The following is a 19,050-nucleotide window of genomic DNA, read 5'->3' as shown; positions in this document are numbered from 1 at the left end:
CCCACTCAGTCTCTGGTCAATCCTCTCACACCCTGCACCTCTGGCCTACACCCCAACTCTTGTATGCATAAATAAAATAAATCTTTTTGAAAAAAGAAAAAAATGTTCAACAAAGTTTGGCAGAGCATGCTTTTACAACAAGATGCAACTATGGATCTTACTGATATTTACCCAAATAAATGATTTAGTATGTCATACAAAATTCTGCACACAAGTGTTTACTGCAGCTTTGTTCATAATTGCCAAAATGTGGAGGCAGCAAGATGTCACATTAGACAAATGGGTTGATAAAGTATGGAATATCCAGAAAATGGAATCTTAGTTATTCCTGAAAAGCAATGATCTATCAAGCCATTGGAGGAAACTTAAATGCAAATTTTAAAGTAACACAAATCAACCTGCTATTAAGTGAAATCAGTCATACTGTATGATTGCAACTGTATGCTAGACATTCTAGAAAAGAGAAAACCATGGAAAGAGTAAAATAATCAGTGGCTTCCAGGTGTTGGAGTGAGAGAGGGATGGATCTGCAAGGTAAAGAGGAATTTTAGAGCATTGAAAACAATTCTATAATTCCTACTATAATAATGAGATTCTAGCGGTAGATAAGTGTCATTACACAGTTGTGTAATTCACAGAATGTACAACATTAAGAGTAAACCCTAGTGCAAACTATGGAATTGTGGTGATAGTGATGCATCAGTATAGGTTCATCACTTATAATTATTGCACCACTAGGAGGGAAATGCTGATAGTGGGAGAGTGTGGGAGTTTGTATCCGGGCAGGCATAACTGCCACTAAAATTACTATGAACCTAAAACTGCATGAGAAAATAAAAACTATTTAAAAAATGGGCTATGCATTTTCAGTTTGATTATGGGACTGAACCAAAAAGTGCTCAATACTGAGCACTGGGTACAGTCAGAAGCATGGGAGGGTGAGAGAATTCACCAGAGCCAGAGAGGGGAGCAGAGCAGGCAGAAGGACAGAAGTACACTGCTGAGGGGAGCAGTGGATGGCAGGAGAGGTCTGCGCACCACATGGGACCCTTGCCGGCAGCCAGGGATCGAACCGGTGCTGCAGAGGCTGCGGGCAGCTTCGCAGCCCAGCACTCAACCACTGTGCCACCAGAGGAGGCCCTTAACACAAAATTTTTTTAATAATATATCTATTAAACATGAGTCTGGACCTAAACACAAGGTATCATAGAGAAAAGAATTAACTTTTTAACAAGGAGAGTCTTCACAATGGATTGCAGGCTATAATACTCTGGTGCTTAGGATTTAGTATCCACATAATATTACTTTCTTAACATAATAATAATAGTAGTGGTAATGTTGTATCAGTGTTGTGCAGTACAGCAGACTGTGCAAGGTTGGTACTTAGTGTCTAAAGCTGTCATTAGTAAGAGAAGATAGAAAGCAATAGAAGAGATGAGACAAATTCAAGAGCAGATGTTACAAGACAGTTGTAGATTTTGTTGTTGGAGTCAGGGTCCCAATGTATCAGGATTTTTTTTTTTTTTGATGAAGTGAATCCAGTATCCTCAATCAGGTGTGCCCCTCTGAAATGACCCTGGTGGATCACTCTAGCCAGGAAGAAATATTATTCTAGGCACAGAATTACATGGAAGATTTTCTCATGATCCATCTCTTGCCATATTCCTCTCAGAATGCTAGTGTACCAGGGTTCTTTAGCTTAAACTTAAGGGCTAAATTCTAGAATGAAAGATATAAAATGTGAAGATATTACAGGCCAAGGTAAAACTTTTAAACACAAGAGTGAGCCAGCTGGAAGACGGCGTAGAACCCCTCTGACATGACTGTACAGGACCAGGTGCACAGGACTCAAGCGCTGAGGAAAGACATACATCTAAAAACAGTTACCAGGGCCTCCCTGGTGGCGCAGCGGTTGAGTGCTAGGCTGAGAGGCTGCCAGCAGCCTCTGCAGTGCTGGTTCGATCCCCGGTCGGCCGCTGGGCGAGGGTCCCACATGGCGCGCAGACCTCTCCTGCCGCCTGCTACTCCCCTCAGCAGTGTACTTTGGTCCTTCTGCCTGCTCTGCTCCCTGCTCTGGCTCTGGTGAATTCTCTCACCATCCCGTGCTTCTAACTGTACCCAGTGCTTGTATAAATAAATAAATAAATATTAAAATAAATAAATAAATAAAATATACTTGTCACTTCTTTAAAAGAAAATGAGAAGCACTAACAAAGTTTAGTCAGAATTTATCAATTTAATTTTAAATTCTGGAAACTAAAGAAACACAGTTCATTTGCAGACCTTTACAAAACTAAAGTGAGAAAGGAAAGAAAATATTTAAAAATATGAGAAATGATTATAAAATACCATAAAATTAGTAAAAGCCCATTATTATCTTCCCTTTTCTATTTATACCTGTTAAATTCTGTTATCTGTATGTTTTCTTTTCTTTTTTTTAATGTAAAAATATTAATTTGTCTTACAATGACGCTCTTTAGGAAAGTAGATGTTTGTATTGTCTGTCACTAATTTAAAAAACCATTTTGGGATTAAAACACACTTAAAGTCATAGGTGGTATAAGACTCTTTGCAGGAAATCAGTGGATAATGCAGTTCTAGGCACACAGCATGTACTCAATAAATGTCACTTCTTAATAAAAAATCATTAAAGAATTAAAAAAAATGGTAAAAGCCAGGATTGACAAAAAAGAAGATAAAATAAATATTCTGGAAGGTAAAATTATTCAAAAATACCAAGACATAGGCAAACAAAAGTCAGAGAGAACATGATATATGAGCAGATTAGATATCAGAGATTTTAAGAAGATAATTAGTACTTTCAAAATGGAGGTAAGACTAAATGAAAGAGAATGTGAAGAAAGGAAAAAAATACTTGATATTACAGGTGGCTTGATATATTTAGTGGTTAATTCTATCTAGAACTATCCAGAATAGGGGCCTCCCTGGTTGCCAAGGGTTTGAGTCTCAATGCTATCACCCAGATGGCCTTGGTTCAATTCCCAGCCAGCAAACTGGCCCACATGTGGCGAAGCAGACCTGTCTCACCCACTGCTCCCCTTAGCAGTGTATTCCAGTGGATCTGCCTGTTCTGCTCCTCACTCTGTCTCTGGTGAATCCTCCCACAACCTGCATCTCTGGCCTATACCCCAGTTCTTCCTCTCAAAAATAGATAAAATAAGAACTCTCTAAAAATAAATAAATAAATATCTGGAATATCTGAAACATTTAACCTCTTCCTCTCCATTATATCAGTTATTTATGCTGCATAACAAATTTACCAAAACTACAGCGACTTGAAAAACACAAGACTGCAGTTAATATTCAACTGGAATGAGGTCTGCTTCCAAGCTCATTAGTTGTTGATAGAATTCAGTTCCTTGAGAGACTCTTGGACTGAGGGGCTCAGCAGGCTGTTGGCCAGAGAGCAGCCTCAGTTCCTCATCAGGAAGATGTCATTAATACCAACTTAATAGCAACACAGCTCCATCCATTCTATATTCTGATTGTAACTAAAACTTTCTTTTTCATGCATGCTTCATTATTTCTCATAAATTTAAAAACATTTTCAAAACTTAAAAAAAGTAGCAATGTGGTCAGGTGCTAAGTATATTTGGAGAAACTATGGTGTCCTAGTCAAACAATACCTGGATAAGACCATAACTTAAACTGTTTTCTTAAATTAAAATAAAAGGATAAAAATGATTAATGATTAAAACAGACTGGTGACACACCTGACATGATAGTGTTATCAGTGGAGTATGTTTAAAGTTAGTAAGTTGTAGATCTAGGTTGGAAACAAGATGAAATCAAAGTCTTTGTTTTCAATCGTCTAAACTGCTCTACAGTTCAACTTATCACAAAATTTTGTATACGTTAGATTCAAAGCCTTGTGATTAAAGGATATTCTTCCTGTCACTTTCCTCCAGTGATCTATTTTCAAAAAGGATCTACAGTGCATCTGATTTAGGAATCTACAGTGCATCACTTCATAACCCACCAGAATGATCAGACACCACTCCTTGGGAGCACATGGTTATTTCTAGTTTGGTTCATATGGATAATTATGAGGATTCATAGGATAAATACTTCCACCATATTTAAAAAAAATGAGATGGGCAGAAGAATTAAAATGAACAAGCAAGCAAATAAACAGCAAAAACCAATAAGGATTCGTAGGTCTGTCACAGTAGAGTATAGCCTTACAGGATACAGAGATTCATTTCTGGGTTAGGGAAGAATATTCTCAAACCTCACACTGAGATTAAGCTATGTTTTCTAATGTATTCAAGAGCAAATTTCCATGTAAAGACAAAAACTCCTTCAATGAGAGTGATAGATGGAGTCTGGGTTTATTGGATATTGTCATTCACTTTGGGGGCCGGAATCAGTTTATCTAGAAACCCACACAGCAAAGGCATATAACTTCTGTAGGAAAAGTCGTTCATGGGAATGACTGCCTCAAATGGTCAGGCCAGTGACAGAGAGGGGTGAAGCAGGTTAAGTATAAGAAAATTACAGCTGCATTGCTTAGTAGAAAGTATGTATCCTAATATCACAAGCAGCTATTTTATTAGTTAGGATTAATTCTGTTACAAGCAAGAGAAAATCCAAATGGAAATGGCATGAACATTAAGGAATTTTTATTGGTCATATAACTTGAAGCCTCAACAAGTTATGGGGTAGCTCCAGCAGTTATTAATCCACCAGTTTAAGAATGTCTTAAAAAAAAAAAAAACAGGTTTATTCTTTCATTTTTCTCTTCCGCCTACATCAGTCTTGCTTTCATCATGGCAATACAGCTGCAGCAATACCCATAAGTATCCAGATGCCAACATTCAGAAAAGGGGACAAGGAAGTCTTTCCTAGAAATTACCAAAAAAAAAAAAAAAAAAAGATGGGGGTGGCATATACTCATCTCCAAATCAAACACTGTTAGGGGAAACGAGATTGTTATAATGATTTACAGAGATGGGGATTTATACATAATGGAATTAAGATTGTCTTTTTTAAAATATGGAAAATTAAACAAAACTGGGGTTCTGAAAGCAAAGGAGAGAGGTATTATTTGGTAGGCAAATGACAATATTTACTCTACCTCTAGTCAACTAAATTGATGGTTGCTATGGACAATGTGATTCCTGTGTTGACGGACTATCTGATTACTTTTAAGTCAGAAATCTGGATGTTTATGCAAGCTCTCCCAATTTTTAAATATTGGCAATGAATTAAAAACATATTAAAATACTATTTGGTCAAAATCATTCAGGCCAAGTAAAATACATCTGCAGTCCAGACATTTCCTGCAGGCCACCAGTTTATAACCTCTGGGTTATGTAATTAACTAAAATTTTCTGTATATAGAAAGATTATGTATTAGAAAGTTTTACTCAGTTTTAGAAAGCCTGAATGATACAGTTAACAAGGATTTCAGAACATAATATAGGAAAAATATATAAATCAGAGAATGTTTACTTACTTTTCTTCTTAACTGAGATTTCTAATTCGACAAGTTTATGGTTAAAGCAATAAGATATTGCTAGTTATCAAATGATGACTGTACACTCTTTTTCATCTCCTCCCAATTTCCTATGATTTTTATCTTCTTTTTTTTCTTTTAGTTTTCATTAAAGAGTGAATTATTATAATTCCCTACCAAGTAAGAAAATAAAGGTGTTTACAATATTTAAACAAGCATTTGTCAACATCACAATTTAAAAATGGGGAGAGGGGAGGAATGGCTAGGAAAAAATCACCTTAGATTTAAGTTTCATAAATTTTTTTTAAGAGTTACCTTCCTTCTCTCAGTTTAGTAAAGTGGCAGGATACAAAATCAACATACAAAAATCAGTAGCCTTCCTACAAACAATAAACCTGAAGAAGAAGAAATCAAGAAAACCATTCCTTTTATTATTGAAACAAAAAAAAATCAAATACTTGGGAATAAACCTAACAAAAGAAGGAAAGGACCTATACAAAGAAAACTATAAAACACTGTTAAAGGAAATGGAAGGAGACACAAAGAAATGGAAAGACATCCCCTGCTCATGGATCAGAAGAATTAACATTATCAAAATGGCCATCCTACCAAAAGCAATTTACAGATACAATGCTATTCCAATTAAAATTTCAATGTAATTTTTCAAAGAAATAGAAAAAAATTTGATGAAATTCATATGGAGCCACCAAAAACCCCAAATAGCCAAAACCCTCCTGAAAAAAAAAAAAAGGGAATGGAGGCATCACTCTCCCAAATTTCAAACTATACTACAAAGCCATAATAATCAAAACTGCATGGTATTGGAACCAGAACTGACACATGGACCAATGGAACTGAATAGAAAACCCAGAAATAAACCCACAGATCTATGGTCAATAATCTTTGACAAAGGAGCAAAGAATATGTACTGGAGCAAAGAAACTTTGTTCAATAAATGGTGCTGGGAAAACTGGGTCGCTACATGCAAAAGAATGAAGCTTGACTACTACCTCACACCATGCACAAAACCAACTCAAAATGGATTAAAGAACTAGACATAAGACCTGAAACCATAAAATATATAGAAGGAAATATAGGCAAAACACTACATGACATGCACCTCAAAGACATCTTTACAGACACATCACCCAAAGCAGTGATGGTGAAGGCAAAGATAAACAGCTGGGACTACATCAAATTAAAGAGCTTCTGCACAGCAAAAGAGACAAGAACAAAAACAAAGAGAAACCCCACCGAATGGGAGAACATTTTTGCACCCAACACAAATGATAAAGGACTGATCACAAAAATCTACAAAGAGCTGATGAGACTCGACAAAACAAAGAAAATGATCCAGTCAAAAAATGGGCAAAAGAGCTAAAAAGAAACTTCTACGAAGAAGAAATACAAATGGCTACCAGGCATATGAAAAAATATTCAACGTCACTTGCAATCAGGGAGATGCAAATCAAAACTACAATGAGATACCATCTCACACAAGTGAGAATGGCACATATTAAAAAAACTAGCAACAACAAATGTTGGCGAGGTTGTGGAGAGAAAGGAACTCTCCTGTACTGTTGGTGGGAGTGCAAACTGGTCCAACCACTATGGAAAGCTGTGTGGAGATTCCTCAACCTACTAAAGATAGAGCTTCCATATGATCCAGCAATTCCACTCCTAGATATTTACCCAAAGGAAACAGAAACATCAATTCCAAAGAGCACTTGTACCCCTATGTTCATAGCAGCACTGTTTACAATAGTTAAGCTTTGAAACAACCCAAATGCCCAAAAATAGATGACTGGATCAGGAAGATGTGGTACATATACACCATGGAATATTACTCAGCATTCAAAAAAGATAAACGCATGCAATTTGCAGCAACATGGATGGAGCTGGAAGGGATCATGCTCAGTGAAATAAGTCAGAAAGAAAAAGAAAAATACCGGATGGTCTCACTCATAACAGGAATCTAGAAAACCTAAATAAGGGACCAGGAAAAATGAATAACTATAAGAAAGAAAAAAATAAAAATCAACAAACAACTATGTATAAGAGACACACTTCTGGGGGAGTGGGGAAAGGAGAGACTGTGGTCAAAATCAGGGGGTTGCAATTGTATGGGGAATATAAAAATAATAAAAAAAGAATTACCTTCCTTCTCACAAATATATAGAATGGAAATTTTAAATACATGCAAAGATTCTCAAGGGTATGCATCTCTTGAAAAATTTCATATAATCTCTTTAAAGTATACCACAAATCAACAAATGGCAACCTCCCTGGGTATCAAGAACAAATAACAGGAAGTATAGAAAGTATATTTCTCTTTCATCCAGTATGCCCAACCATCCATGTTGGTCATTTACGCACCAATCCCTGTATAACTGTTGTTTCAGACTTTTGGATTTGAGTCCTATAAAAAGAAAAAATTTTAAATGATCAACTTTTCCTAAAAATGTAAATATTCTAAACTATCAAATTATTAAAAAAATAAAGTTAATTCTTTTTAATAAATTGAGATTTAACAGTAAAGGAATAGATCCATACAAGGGTAGGGATAGAAGGTAATATTAAACACCACACCAGATCCAAATATTTGTCAAACTAATTAGCATAGTAATATGGAGATGGTGGTGAGGTCACTAGAAGAGTTATGAGATACTGGGTGGTTATTTTATGGGAAATCTCCTTCATGAGAAAATAAGATGGGTATTGGCCAAGGAAGGCATTGTGTTAATATCCACTCCCATAGTCATAGAGGCAATAATATTAGTTAACTTATTCTAGAAAGACACAGTTAGGCCTTTTCTCCTTGATACTAAGAATGCTGCACAAATGATAATAGCTTGACAGGATCTCTTACCTTAGGTGTGGACATTGCTTTGTCCTTGAGAGCAACAGAGGGAAGTACTTTTGTGTCTCTGTGCTATATTAGGAACAAAAATAGGTAGGTCATTAAAAATGTTATACATTTTTCATCTTACACGCATTCCCTTATTTAAATCATTCCTTACCTCCTCATCAAACATTTAAACTCTACTCAACTTTCAGTGTCTAGTTAAAATTCCTATTAGTCAATGGATCATCCTCCTACTTGAACCAATATGAACCCATTCATTTTCCATTTATCATATTCTTCTCATTTGTATCACTAAATATAACACAAATAATATTTGAGGAAATAAGTGCCCTATAAAAGATATGACCTTTTTTTCCTCACTACTAATGTAAAAATTCTTGAAAAAAGTACTTGTCGGACATACTCAGGACAAATGTGCTTCATATCAGGTTAACTTAGGGAGCACCTGAAAAAGATTCCATGGATTTCAAGACATGATTCATATTAGGTATTTTTAAAAACCATCAGTGACCTTTTGATACTTACAAGGAATGAGGAAGATGATACAGATGTAGGAATTGGTGGTGGTGGAAAATCTGGCTTTGTAATTAACTAGCAAGAAAGAAAAAATAATAATTAAAGGTGAGGCCTTGAAAACAGATGTACTTAATTCAAAAGTTTGAATCACTTTCAGAAATGAAGACTTGATGACCCTGCCCATGAGAATTATTTAAACCTGCCAGTTCAATTGTTTGTACACAACAGAAATAAGCTCAGTAACAACAGACACATGATGAACATGGCACTTTTGGAACAGTTTGGTACTATTCACTCTATCAGGTTTGCAGCCCCATTATGCAGGGGTAGGGGCTTAAATGGGGCATAATGGAGATACATCCATCCTCACATTTTATATTTTAAAAAAGTTTGGCAGAAAAATGTGTATTTTATATTAATAGTCCACAGATTTCCTGAGATACAGTTGGGTGTTGTGGGTTACAACTTTCACTAGTATTTCCTTGAGGTCAGACTGAAAGTAATAATATTAGAAAAGTTGATAACTCACAAAAGAAGCTGGAGGCTCATTGCCTTCTACTGGCACATCTGGGGCATGATTCTTCATCTGCCTCATCTAAAAATATATTTTAAAATGAAATAAGTTTCCTAGCTTTAGCTTCCAAACAAACAGCCCTTTCAGGGCCTTGAAGATCAGAACTAAGGTGACACCAAGAGACCAGACAAGAAATCACTGAGGCCCAGCAGCTGCCTTCTGCTGTGTCCAGTCTCCATCAAAGAAATTACTAACATTGCCATTGCCACAAAGCAAACTCAGATAAAACCTCTAAACCTGTAGAGTATAACCAGTCGCTAAGCGTATGTCACACAAAATACATTATTGTCGCAAATGGGAAATTAAGGTGAAGTCACAGAGAGAGAGCAAAGGGGGTGGGGGTACTTGGCATCTGCCATAATTGTTCTCTTTATTCTCTTGGCATTTTGTGAACCCCAGCAAGCCAACCTCTGCATTTTAAGGAGACTTTTGTGCATTTAACAACAGACAAAAGAGAACTTTCTAAATGTTTTGTTGCAGAAACCACAATCCTTACTGTATACTAACTAGAAGGGTGGATTTGAATATAAATGATAGATAAAGGTCAGAATGACCACAGTAAGAGAATCACAAATTGGAGCCAATGTAGTAGAGTTTATGGTTCACCTCTTGGGGCTGGACAGCCTTCCCTGTCTGTAGCTTCCTCTTCCGTTGGTGTGTTTTGGTGCCACTGGTAGATGGTGGCCTGGGTATGAAAAGCATATCAGATAATTTGACTTAGCAGTTCCTGTACCATGAGGGGACAACTCAATAGAAGTTTACCAACTTCCTTTGTCCACTGTACCATTCTTGTTTATTGACTGGGGTTTTCATCTGCTCCCTAGAAATGCATCAGGCTTCCTTTTCCTGAAATTCACAATCGCCAGCACTGACTTTCTTTTTGATTTTCTGCAGAACCTTCAGTCCTAATAATGCTGTTGAATACAACTTTTATATAAATTGTTATTTTATTAATGATTTGTTCATTCAATACTTATTGAAAGCCCATTTGGGGTGAATAAATTAATATTTAAATAATGCTAGGAACATATTGTAGTATTGAGGTCATATGTGGAAGACTGATCTAAGTTCAAGTCAAGGCTTATCATTTACTTTGTAAAATTTTGAACATGTTGGTCAAGGTCGCTGAGCTTCCGTTTCATATTAGTAAAAATATGAAATACTTCACCTTGTCAGATTATTTTAAACATGAATATATTACATTATTTTATTACAAAACAGAATAGTTATGACCTCATGAAGCTCCTGAGAAAATTGAAAAAGATAATGTATATATGAAAGGATTTAGCACAGCACTTGCCACAAAGATAGTGATCAATAAATGTTACATACTGTTTTAAGTGTAAAAAATATTTAATAATGAGTTGTTATTACTCTTATAACTATACATATAGCAATTAACAGAAGAAAGACACATTTTGTTGGAAAGGATTTTTCAGTAAAAGACCCAGATGCTGGTCTAAGAAAAATGTACCCATACTTAGCTTTGAGTATTTGAATGAAACCAAAACTAAATTTACGAATTTGGTCAGACCCTTGAGGTTAAAGTACAACAGAGGTCAAAAATTCCCAAAGCAAGATGAAGGTTTACCTCTGGACTTTCTTCTGCTTTCCTCTGGTGCTTTGGTGCCGGATTACTATAGCAACCACCACAAATATGACCGCTACGGGGAACAGCACCCCAACCACAATGGAGAAATCTGCAAAAAAGAGAACCCAGGTCTACTGAGGATATGATAAATTCACATACACTTATCATGCTTGCCCTTATTTCTTTAGTTAGCACAAATTCTATCTTCTCTTCAAAGAAGATACATTCCCTGGAAAATCTCTCATAGCCAGTAAAATGAACATGTATGTTGACCATGATGATTGTAATAATATTTGGATCAAGGAAGTAAAAAGGAAATCTATATGCAACATTTATTATGACGTAAGTAAAACACAATACTACTACAAATTCTAAGGTGTTCATAATAATTGGAAGATGAGCTAAGAGATTAGAGAGAATATGAAATATAAAGGATGGCAGAACAAGAGTGAAACATTTTAAAAATCCATTCTTGGAACAAAACAGAAAAAGAAATTGAAGCTTTAAATCATTTTCTTGTCAGTAGCAAATAAGTAGCTAAATCGTGAATAAGAAAACCAATTAAGCTATAACTAAGTGTTCTGATGTTTACTTTAGACCGGAATTATTATGTATAGAAAAAATGTTAATGACCCTGAGAATTAGGAATGGTTTGAACAAATATTCCTGGGTCTATATGTTATTTTCCTTAACATACTATTCAAAGTTATGGATATAATACCATTCTTTTGCTCTCACAAAATTAGTGTAGCCTAGTTATTTCACATTAGCTATCAGTATCTACTTCCAAAAAGTTGTGAAAATAAAACTATGACTCAAAAAATCAAATCCAACCCTACCTACAGTTCATGCTTTCTAATTAGCAAAAGAAACAAATTCTTATAAATGCAAACTCAGGAAGTTTAATTAGATACATCCTTTGCGAAAAAAGAATTTACTCATAGGGATGATTTAGCAAATTGATAAATTCACACAAAGATTTCCAGAAGAGTGAAGTCATAATTTAAAAGTATTTTTCATGAGCCTTGAAAGAGATTTCAAATGATGCATTAAATGAGTCATTTAAAGAGATTTCTAATTAAAAGAGTTGATTATGTTTATGTATCTATCCCCCTACCCTATCCAAATCCTGATGACAAATATGAAATAGCATGTGTGTTTGTATATATTTACACAATTTGTTTGTTGTTGTTAAATAATCCCTATAAAGTCCATTAGTTTTATTTTTCCTTACATGCTTTTAAAATAGCTACTTAATTAAAACTAATCATCAGGCTTTGTCTGTTATTCTCTTTTTATTAGTTTGATGTAATTTATAAAATCATAGATCACTAGAAAAATAGTAAAAAATGTTTAGAAATTAAAGATAGGACATAAAAAATTTAGGGGGACAGAAAAAAGAGTAAACTATAGCTACAAGTACTGGAAATAATGCTATTCTTTCTTGGGAAGTATAACAAAGAATCAATAAACTTTTAAAAAGCCCAATCATCAGAAGCAGACGCTATTTTTTCCTAGGAAATCAAAAAAGAGTCTGAGGTGGAGAAAGATGATTCACTCAGGTACCCCCTGACCCCACCCACACACATATCCCCATCCCCATCCCCTGTGTATCTAGAACAAGAATCGACTCAGGACAAAGCCCTAGTAACTGCTCCCTAGAAGCAATGGGGAGACCTATGAGCCTGAAGCAGAACAGAGGCTAATTCCAGATGCCCGCAGATGAGAAGAGGGGAGAATCGGGAGAGAGCTGAGCAAGTCCAACCCTCTCTGTGAGTAAATGCATTGAAGCATCCTCTCCTCAGGGCAATTTGGAGGTGGGAATTCCCACTCTGGTTGTTTCCCACCCAGTGACCTGTATGGAAACCTGCCTGCCTACCTATAGAGCTAACAGTCAGATCTCCCATAAGGAGATATAAAAACAAATAACATGAAGGCCACACAGTGACTATATTCCATATAAATTATCTTTCTGAATGAGAGACCAGAAAAGTGGAACAGAACCCACTTTAAAACTTGTAATAATAGAAACATTCCTTAAACTGAAGAAAAAACTAAATCTTCATTTTGAAAAGTCTTACTAGACAGCAATCAAGAAAATGAGAACACCCAAGCATAACAAGATGATAAGTTTTCATTACACAGCAAGTCTAAAAGCAGGTAAGTACAAATACTACCAATGATTTTTTAAAGGGGTTAAAAACATCAACAAAATAAGTATAGCCTCAGTTATTTCATATTAGACATCATCAGGTACACAAACACACAATCATGCAAAGAAAGCCCATGTGATCTAATTCAAATCAACTTAATACTACATTCAACTAAGGGTCACATATCCTGAAGGAAAACATCATAATGAAACACAAGATTGTTCTGAAAAACAGAATAATCAAACCTCAAAGAAGTACAGATAATTCAGAAAATATAATCAAGCCTACAAAAAATAATCTCAGTGCATGTTAGGTCAAAGCTGCTATGATATGGAAGAATCATAAAGCAAGAAAATTGGGGAAATGAAAACAAGATAGCAGATACAAACTCTGAGGAAATGTTTTGGTATAAGGACATGGAAAACATGATTGAAAAGTTGTTAAAGGGACTATGAAAATTAATACTGTGAATTCAAGGTCTAAAGAATAGACATTCCAAGAGAAGGAAAAATAGGCAATAAATCTTATGTAATGAAAAGGAAAGCTTGCAAGAAAAGAACAGTTTTCTCAGGTTAGAAGGCAGTGTCACCTACTGTAGACCATGGAGGAGTCGTCACAGTCAGGCGGGGCCCATCCTTCCTCACACTGACACTGCAGCTCATGGTCACACACCTAGGAGAGCAAAGATCCTGTTAGTTTCCACCTCACACTGACCACCAAGCACAGTCCCTATTCATCTTCAACCAAAGCCAATCTGAAAAGGGAATAACTCCTGCTTCACAGCCTGTACCAGCTACATAGTGGTTGAGTCAATAATAAACATTTCAGTATTAGGTTCTGAGAAAAGCTTTTTTTTTCTTTTGTAAAAAATATATTTCTTTTTATATTTTATATCATTTTCATTTTTTGTACAATGTTTGATTTTTCCTTTCAAGCGTAATCCCCATAAAATTCCAACCACCACGACACCGGTGTATCATTGCCATAGTGCCTTGTACACTTTCCTCCCCTGTTCTGATCCCTCTCCCTCCCTGCAACCCCCCATGTCTCTGATTATTTATAGTTTGCCTACTAGTTTTGTCTTTTCTTTTTTTAGAAAAGAGTTACCGAAAACCAAACTACTTAGTGTTAAACGACCAATAATTTTAACCATTTAATGTTGAAATACTACTTTAACATCATCAAAGCTGACATAAAATTATGTACGGATGAGCAGGCTGAGGGAAACATTCTCAGAACTTACAGCATGTCCTTTGCACTTAGAAGAGCAGTTCGTCGACTTGTAGGCCCTCTCCATATCCACGCACTCTCCATTAATGCACACCTGAAAGAGATGTGAAGATGAAGCTGATGTTCAAGTCCAAAGGCTTCAGCTCTGCAAACTTGATTCTTTGGAATGTAATCTTAGTTTAACCATTATTGCTATTACAAACTTATATTTCCAATAGGGAAAGCACAGTATCCTTTAGGAACTAGGAAGATGATATCTAAGTAATTTTACTATAAAAGATTTTTAAAAGGATCTTTAAAGATTTCCTCATTTTACTGCATTCCTTGTGGGTGATTTCCTTACTCAATCTCAAGTCCAGCTTTTAAAGACTGAATTTTTTTTATTATATATTTTATTTTTATATTCACCATACAATTGCGACCCCCTTATTTTGACCCCAATCCCTCCCCTCCCCACCCCCCACCCCCCACAGAGTGTCTCTGGTTCATAATTGTTTGTTGATTTTGATTTTTACTTTCTTATAGTTATTCATTTTCCTGGTCCCTTATTTAAGTTTTCTAGATTCCTGCTATGAGTGAGACCATCCGGTATTTTTCTTTTTCTTTCTGGCTTATTTTGCTGAGCATGATCCCTTCCAGCGCCATCCATGTTGCTGCAAATTGCATGTGTTTATCTTTTTTGAATGCTGAGTAATATTCCATGGTGTATATGCACCACATCTTCCTGATCCAGTCATCTATTTTTGGGCATTTGGGTTGTTTCAAAGCTTAACTCTTGTAATCAGTGCTGCTATAAACATAGGGGTACAAGTGCTCTTTGGAATTGATGTTTCTGTGTCCTTTGGGTAAATACCTAGTAATGGAATTGCTGGATCATATGGAAGCTCTATGTTTAGTAGGTCAAGAAATCTCCACACAGCTCTCCATAGTGGTTGGAGCAGTTTGCACTCCCACCAGCAGTGCAGGAGAGTTCCTTTTTCTCCACAACCTCGCCAACATTTGTTATTGCTAGTTTTTTTAATATGTGCCATTCTCACTGGTGTGAGATGGTATCTCATGGTAGTTTTGATTTGCATTTCCCTGATTACAAGTGATGTTGAACATTTTTTCATATGCCTGTTGGCCATTTGCATTTCCTCTTCAGAGAAGTTTCTTTTTAGCTCTTCTGCCCATTTTTTTCTTTTTTAAATATTGACTTTTTTTTTTAAAGATTTATTTATTTATTTATACAAGCACTGGGTACAGCCAGAAGCGCGGGAAGGTGAGAGAATTCACCGGAGCCAGAGCTGGGAGCAGAGCAGGCATAAGGACAGAAGTACACTGCTGAGGGGAGCAGCGGGTGGCAGGAGAGGTCTGCGTGCCATGTGGGACCCTCCTCCAGTGGCCGGGGAGCTGCCGGGGATCCAACCGGCACTACAGAGGCTGCGGGCAGCTTCGCAGCCCAGCGCTCAACTGCTGCGCCATTGGGGAGGCCCTCTTCTGCGCAATTTTTTGACTGGATTATTTTCTTTGTTTTTTTTGTTGAGTCTCATCAGCTCTTTGTAGATTTTTGTGATCAGTCCTTTATCATTAATGTTGTGTGCAAAAATGTTCTCCCAGTCGGTGGGGTTTCTCTTTGTTTTTGTTATTGTAAAGACTGAATATTTAGGGCCTACCCTGGTGGCGCAGCAGTTGAGCGCTGGGCTGTGAAGCTGCCCACAGCCTCTGCAAGTGCCGGTTTGATCCCCGGCCACCAGCGAGGGTCCCATATGCGCACAGACCTCTCCTGCCATGCCCGCTGCTCCCCTCAGCAGTGTGTTTCGTCGGTCTGCCTGTTCTGTTCCCCGCTGTGGCTCTGGTGAAATCTATCACCCTCCTGTGCTTCTGACTGTACCCAGTGCTTGTATAAATAAATAAATAAATCTTTAAAAAAAATAAAGACTTAATATTTAGCACTGAGTTCAGCATTGCACATGATACAAGGTATCCATCCCAAACAAAAAATCATGGAAAACATGTTAATGTCATATGATCTGCAATATTAAAATGATGTTCATTTATATAAAAATTTTTTATACTTATCAGAATGATTATCATTGAAAACCTACTGATTTGGGGACAGTAAAATTTTCCTACATTAATGACATAGTGCTGAATATACAATAGGTCATTATTAAATACCACTAAAGAAATGAATGCATGCATAAGTGAATGGCATACACATTGCCTGAAAGCTGTGCTCCTTGATACAAAAGAAGGCCACGAGAAACAAACAATAAGACAAGACAAAAACCAAAAAGGATACTGGATTGTTGGAAAAGTCATTCAAAGAAAAATGCATCATGATTTTTCTGACAACACAGTATTTTAAGTAAAAGTCAACCTGAACTAACCTTCTTGTTTTCACACTTAGTTCCATTAGCTACCATGCCTATTTCTTCACTGTTTTCTTCAGGATCAAATGTTTTACATGTCAGGAAGGTTACTATCCGTCCTTTCCAGGGCAAGTTATTTGATCCACCGTGACAGAACAATTTCCCACACATGACATCACTGAGGAAAAGCCAAAATTTGCTACAGTTGAAATACCACCTTCCAAAATACATTGTTATACACATGTTAATCAGCCTTCTGACCATCAGTATGTAACTAAAGGTATTTCTCTTTGCAGCAGAGATTGCTAGTTCTCTTTAATATCAATTCACCCATTCTTCTTAATAATAAAAGCATTGAATGTAAGCAAAATACTGCAGATTCACATGCAGTATTTAAAAAAAAAAACTTTGAAAAATGTTGATCTTGCTTGACCTCTTGCTATATATTATTTAGAGCAGATAGAGAGGTTAATCCATTACAATTTTAAGTCACTTTTTAAAATTAAATTTCTTTTATTCAAATATGATTTTTCCATTTTTACTTTCTGGTTTAAGTTTTTTTTTAAAGATTATGAGATACTTTATTTATTTTTGTCTTTTCCTTTGCTGTTTCATTTTATTTTCCCCCCACACCCCCTCAGGTGTAGTCCCCATAGAGTTTCCTTCCCCAAGGCACCCGTGTACCATCACCTCAGTCCCCTGTGCTCCTCCCCCCCTCCCTCTGATCCCTCTCCCTCCTCCTGCCCTGCAGGATGTTGCTGGTTTATAATTGTCCGTTTTTGCTTTGTTGTGTTTTGTACTGTTATTATTTTTTTTATTAAGTTAACTTGTATGCAGAATAGCTTGGTTGCTTTTGTAATTTTTTCCGTAATATAAATATGAAAAGTAAAATAAATTCTTTAGGTAATTCTCAATCTTTTCTCTTACTAAGAGTTTTCCTTATGTAATTACATGGCAAGCTTAAATAAAACTATACAAACATTGTACTGATTTTTCATCTAACTCTAGAATCATCATGGAAAATATTAAATGAAAAACCATGTTTTTGCTCAAATATGCATTCAGTTCTACAATGCGTACTTTGGTATCCTCTGAATTATTCAACATGAGGGACTTGAAGAAAGAGATCATTTACTTGATTTTTTAAAAACCCAGAATTAGCCTAATCATGGCTCACTCAATAGTCACTCAATAATGTTTATCAAATGAATGATGTTCAAATTTACTTTCAATTTAAATGAATAAAGCATAATGTATGGTTGGGGTGTGCTTCTGCCCTAAGTCTATGGAGAAGGAAAGTTCAAACAATAAGGGCACTTACTTTGCTTTACAAGGAACTCGTGTGCCATCGACTTTGCGACAGTACCCGTACTTCGACCCACCTCCATTCCTGCTATAACACGATTTGTCAGCAACCTGGCTCCCTGAGACCAGGCATGATCAGTAGGGACATATTTGAAAAGAAAAGAGATAAGAAATCCAATGTTACAAAGGACTAGCGATATATATAAAACCATCATTAGAAGCACTATTTTAATTTAAACCAATTGACCATTAGAAATATTGCCTGCAATAATTGATATTAAATAGTGCTGCAATAAACAGAGGAGCACAGGTATCCTTTTGAATTAATGTTTTTGTGTCCTTTGGGTAGATTCCTAGGAGTGGAATTGCTGGGTCATATGGTAGCTCCATTTTAAGTAGTTTGAGGAAATTCCACACAGCTTTCCATAGTGGTTAGAGAGTTTTCCTTCCCACCAGTAGAAGAGTTCCTTTTTCTCCACATCCTCACCAATATTTGTTGCCTGTTTTTTTAATATGTGCCATTCTCACTGGTGTAAGGTGCTATCTCCTTGTGGTTTTGATTTGCATTTCCCTGTAAGATATGGAAACAACCCAAATACCCAAAAATAGATGACTAGATCAAGAAGATGTGGTATATACATACACAACAGAATACTATTCAGCAATCAAAAAAGATAAACTTATGCCATTCACAGCAACATGGATGGAACTGGAAGGGATTATGCTCAGTGAAATAAGCCAGGAGGAAAAAGAAAAATATCAGATGGTTTCACTTATAGGAGGAATACAGGGGACTAGATAAGGGATCAAGAAAAAAAATAACAATAATAAAAAAATAAGCAGGCAACTATAAATCAGAGACATTCTGCAAGGGAGGGGGAGGCAGAGGGATCAAAAATGGTGATGGTTCATGGGTAAATTGGTGGTGGGAATTTTACAGGGAATATACCTGAGAGGAGAAAGCATACAAGCATACACTGTA

At 36.2% G+C, this 19,050-nt stretch overlaps 1 protein-coding gene across 1 annotated transcript in view; it reads right to left on the bottom strand.

Moving 5' to 3' along the window:
* Nucleotides 1–6,058: 6,058 nt before the first annotated feature.
* The window catches only part of ADAM28 (ADAM metallopeptidase domain 28), a 312,744-nt gene continuing 299,752 nt past the window's right edge, over nt 6,059–19,050 (bottom strand). Inside the window, exons 19-28 of the mRNA XM_054690295.1 lie at nt 18,085–18,187; nt 16,782–16,941; nt 14,423–14,503; nt 13,773–13,851; nt 11,027–11,135; nt 10,042–10,120; nt 9,391–9,456; nt 8,871–8,936; nt 8,349–8,411; nt 6,059–7,898 (exon numbers count right to left, since the gene is read on the bottom strand). Of these exons, the coding sequence (XP_054546270.1) occupies nt 7,878–7,898; nt 8,349–8,411; nt 8,871–8,936; nt 9,391–9,456; nt 10,042–10,120; nt 11,027–11,135; nt 13,773–13,851; nt 14,423–14,503; nt 16,782–16,941; nt 18,085–18,187 (827 nt within the window). The 3' untranslated portion in view covers nt 6,059–7,877. The remainder of the gene's footprint in view (nt 7,899–8,348; nt 8,412–8,870; nt 8,937–9,390; nt 9,457–10,041; nt 10,121–11,026; nt 11,136–13,772; nt 13,852–14,422; nt 14,504–16,781; nt 16,942–18,084; nt 18,188–19,050) is intronic.

This window comes from Talpa occidentalis, unplaced genomic scaffold, assembly GCF_014898055.3.
Source record: "Talpa occidentalis isolate TD23 unplaced genomic scaffold, MPIMG_talOcc4v2.1 talOcc4.8, whole genome shotgun sequence".
Taxonomy (NCBI): Eukaryota; Metazoa; Chordata; class Mammalia; order Eulipotyphla; family Talpidae; genus Talpa; species Talpa occidentalis.
Note: the sequence above shows the minus strand (reverse complement) of the source record. Positions and strands in the feature narration are given on the sequence as shown.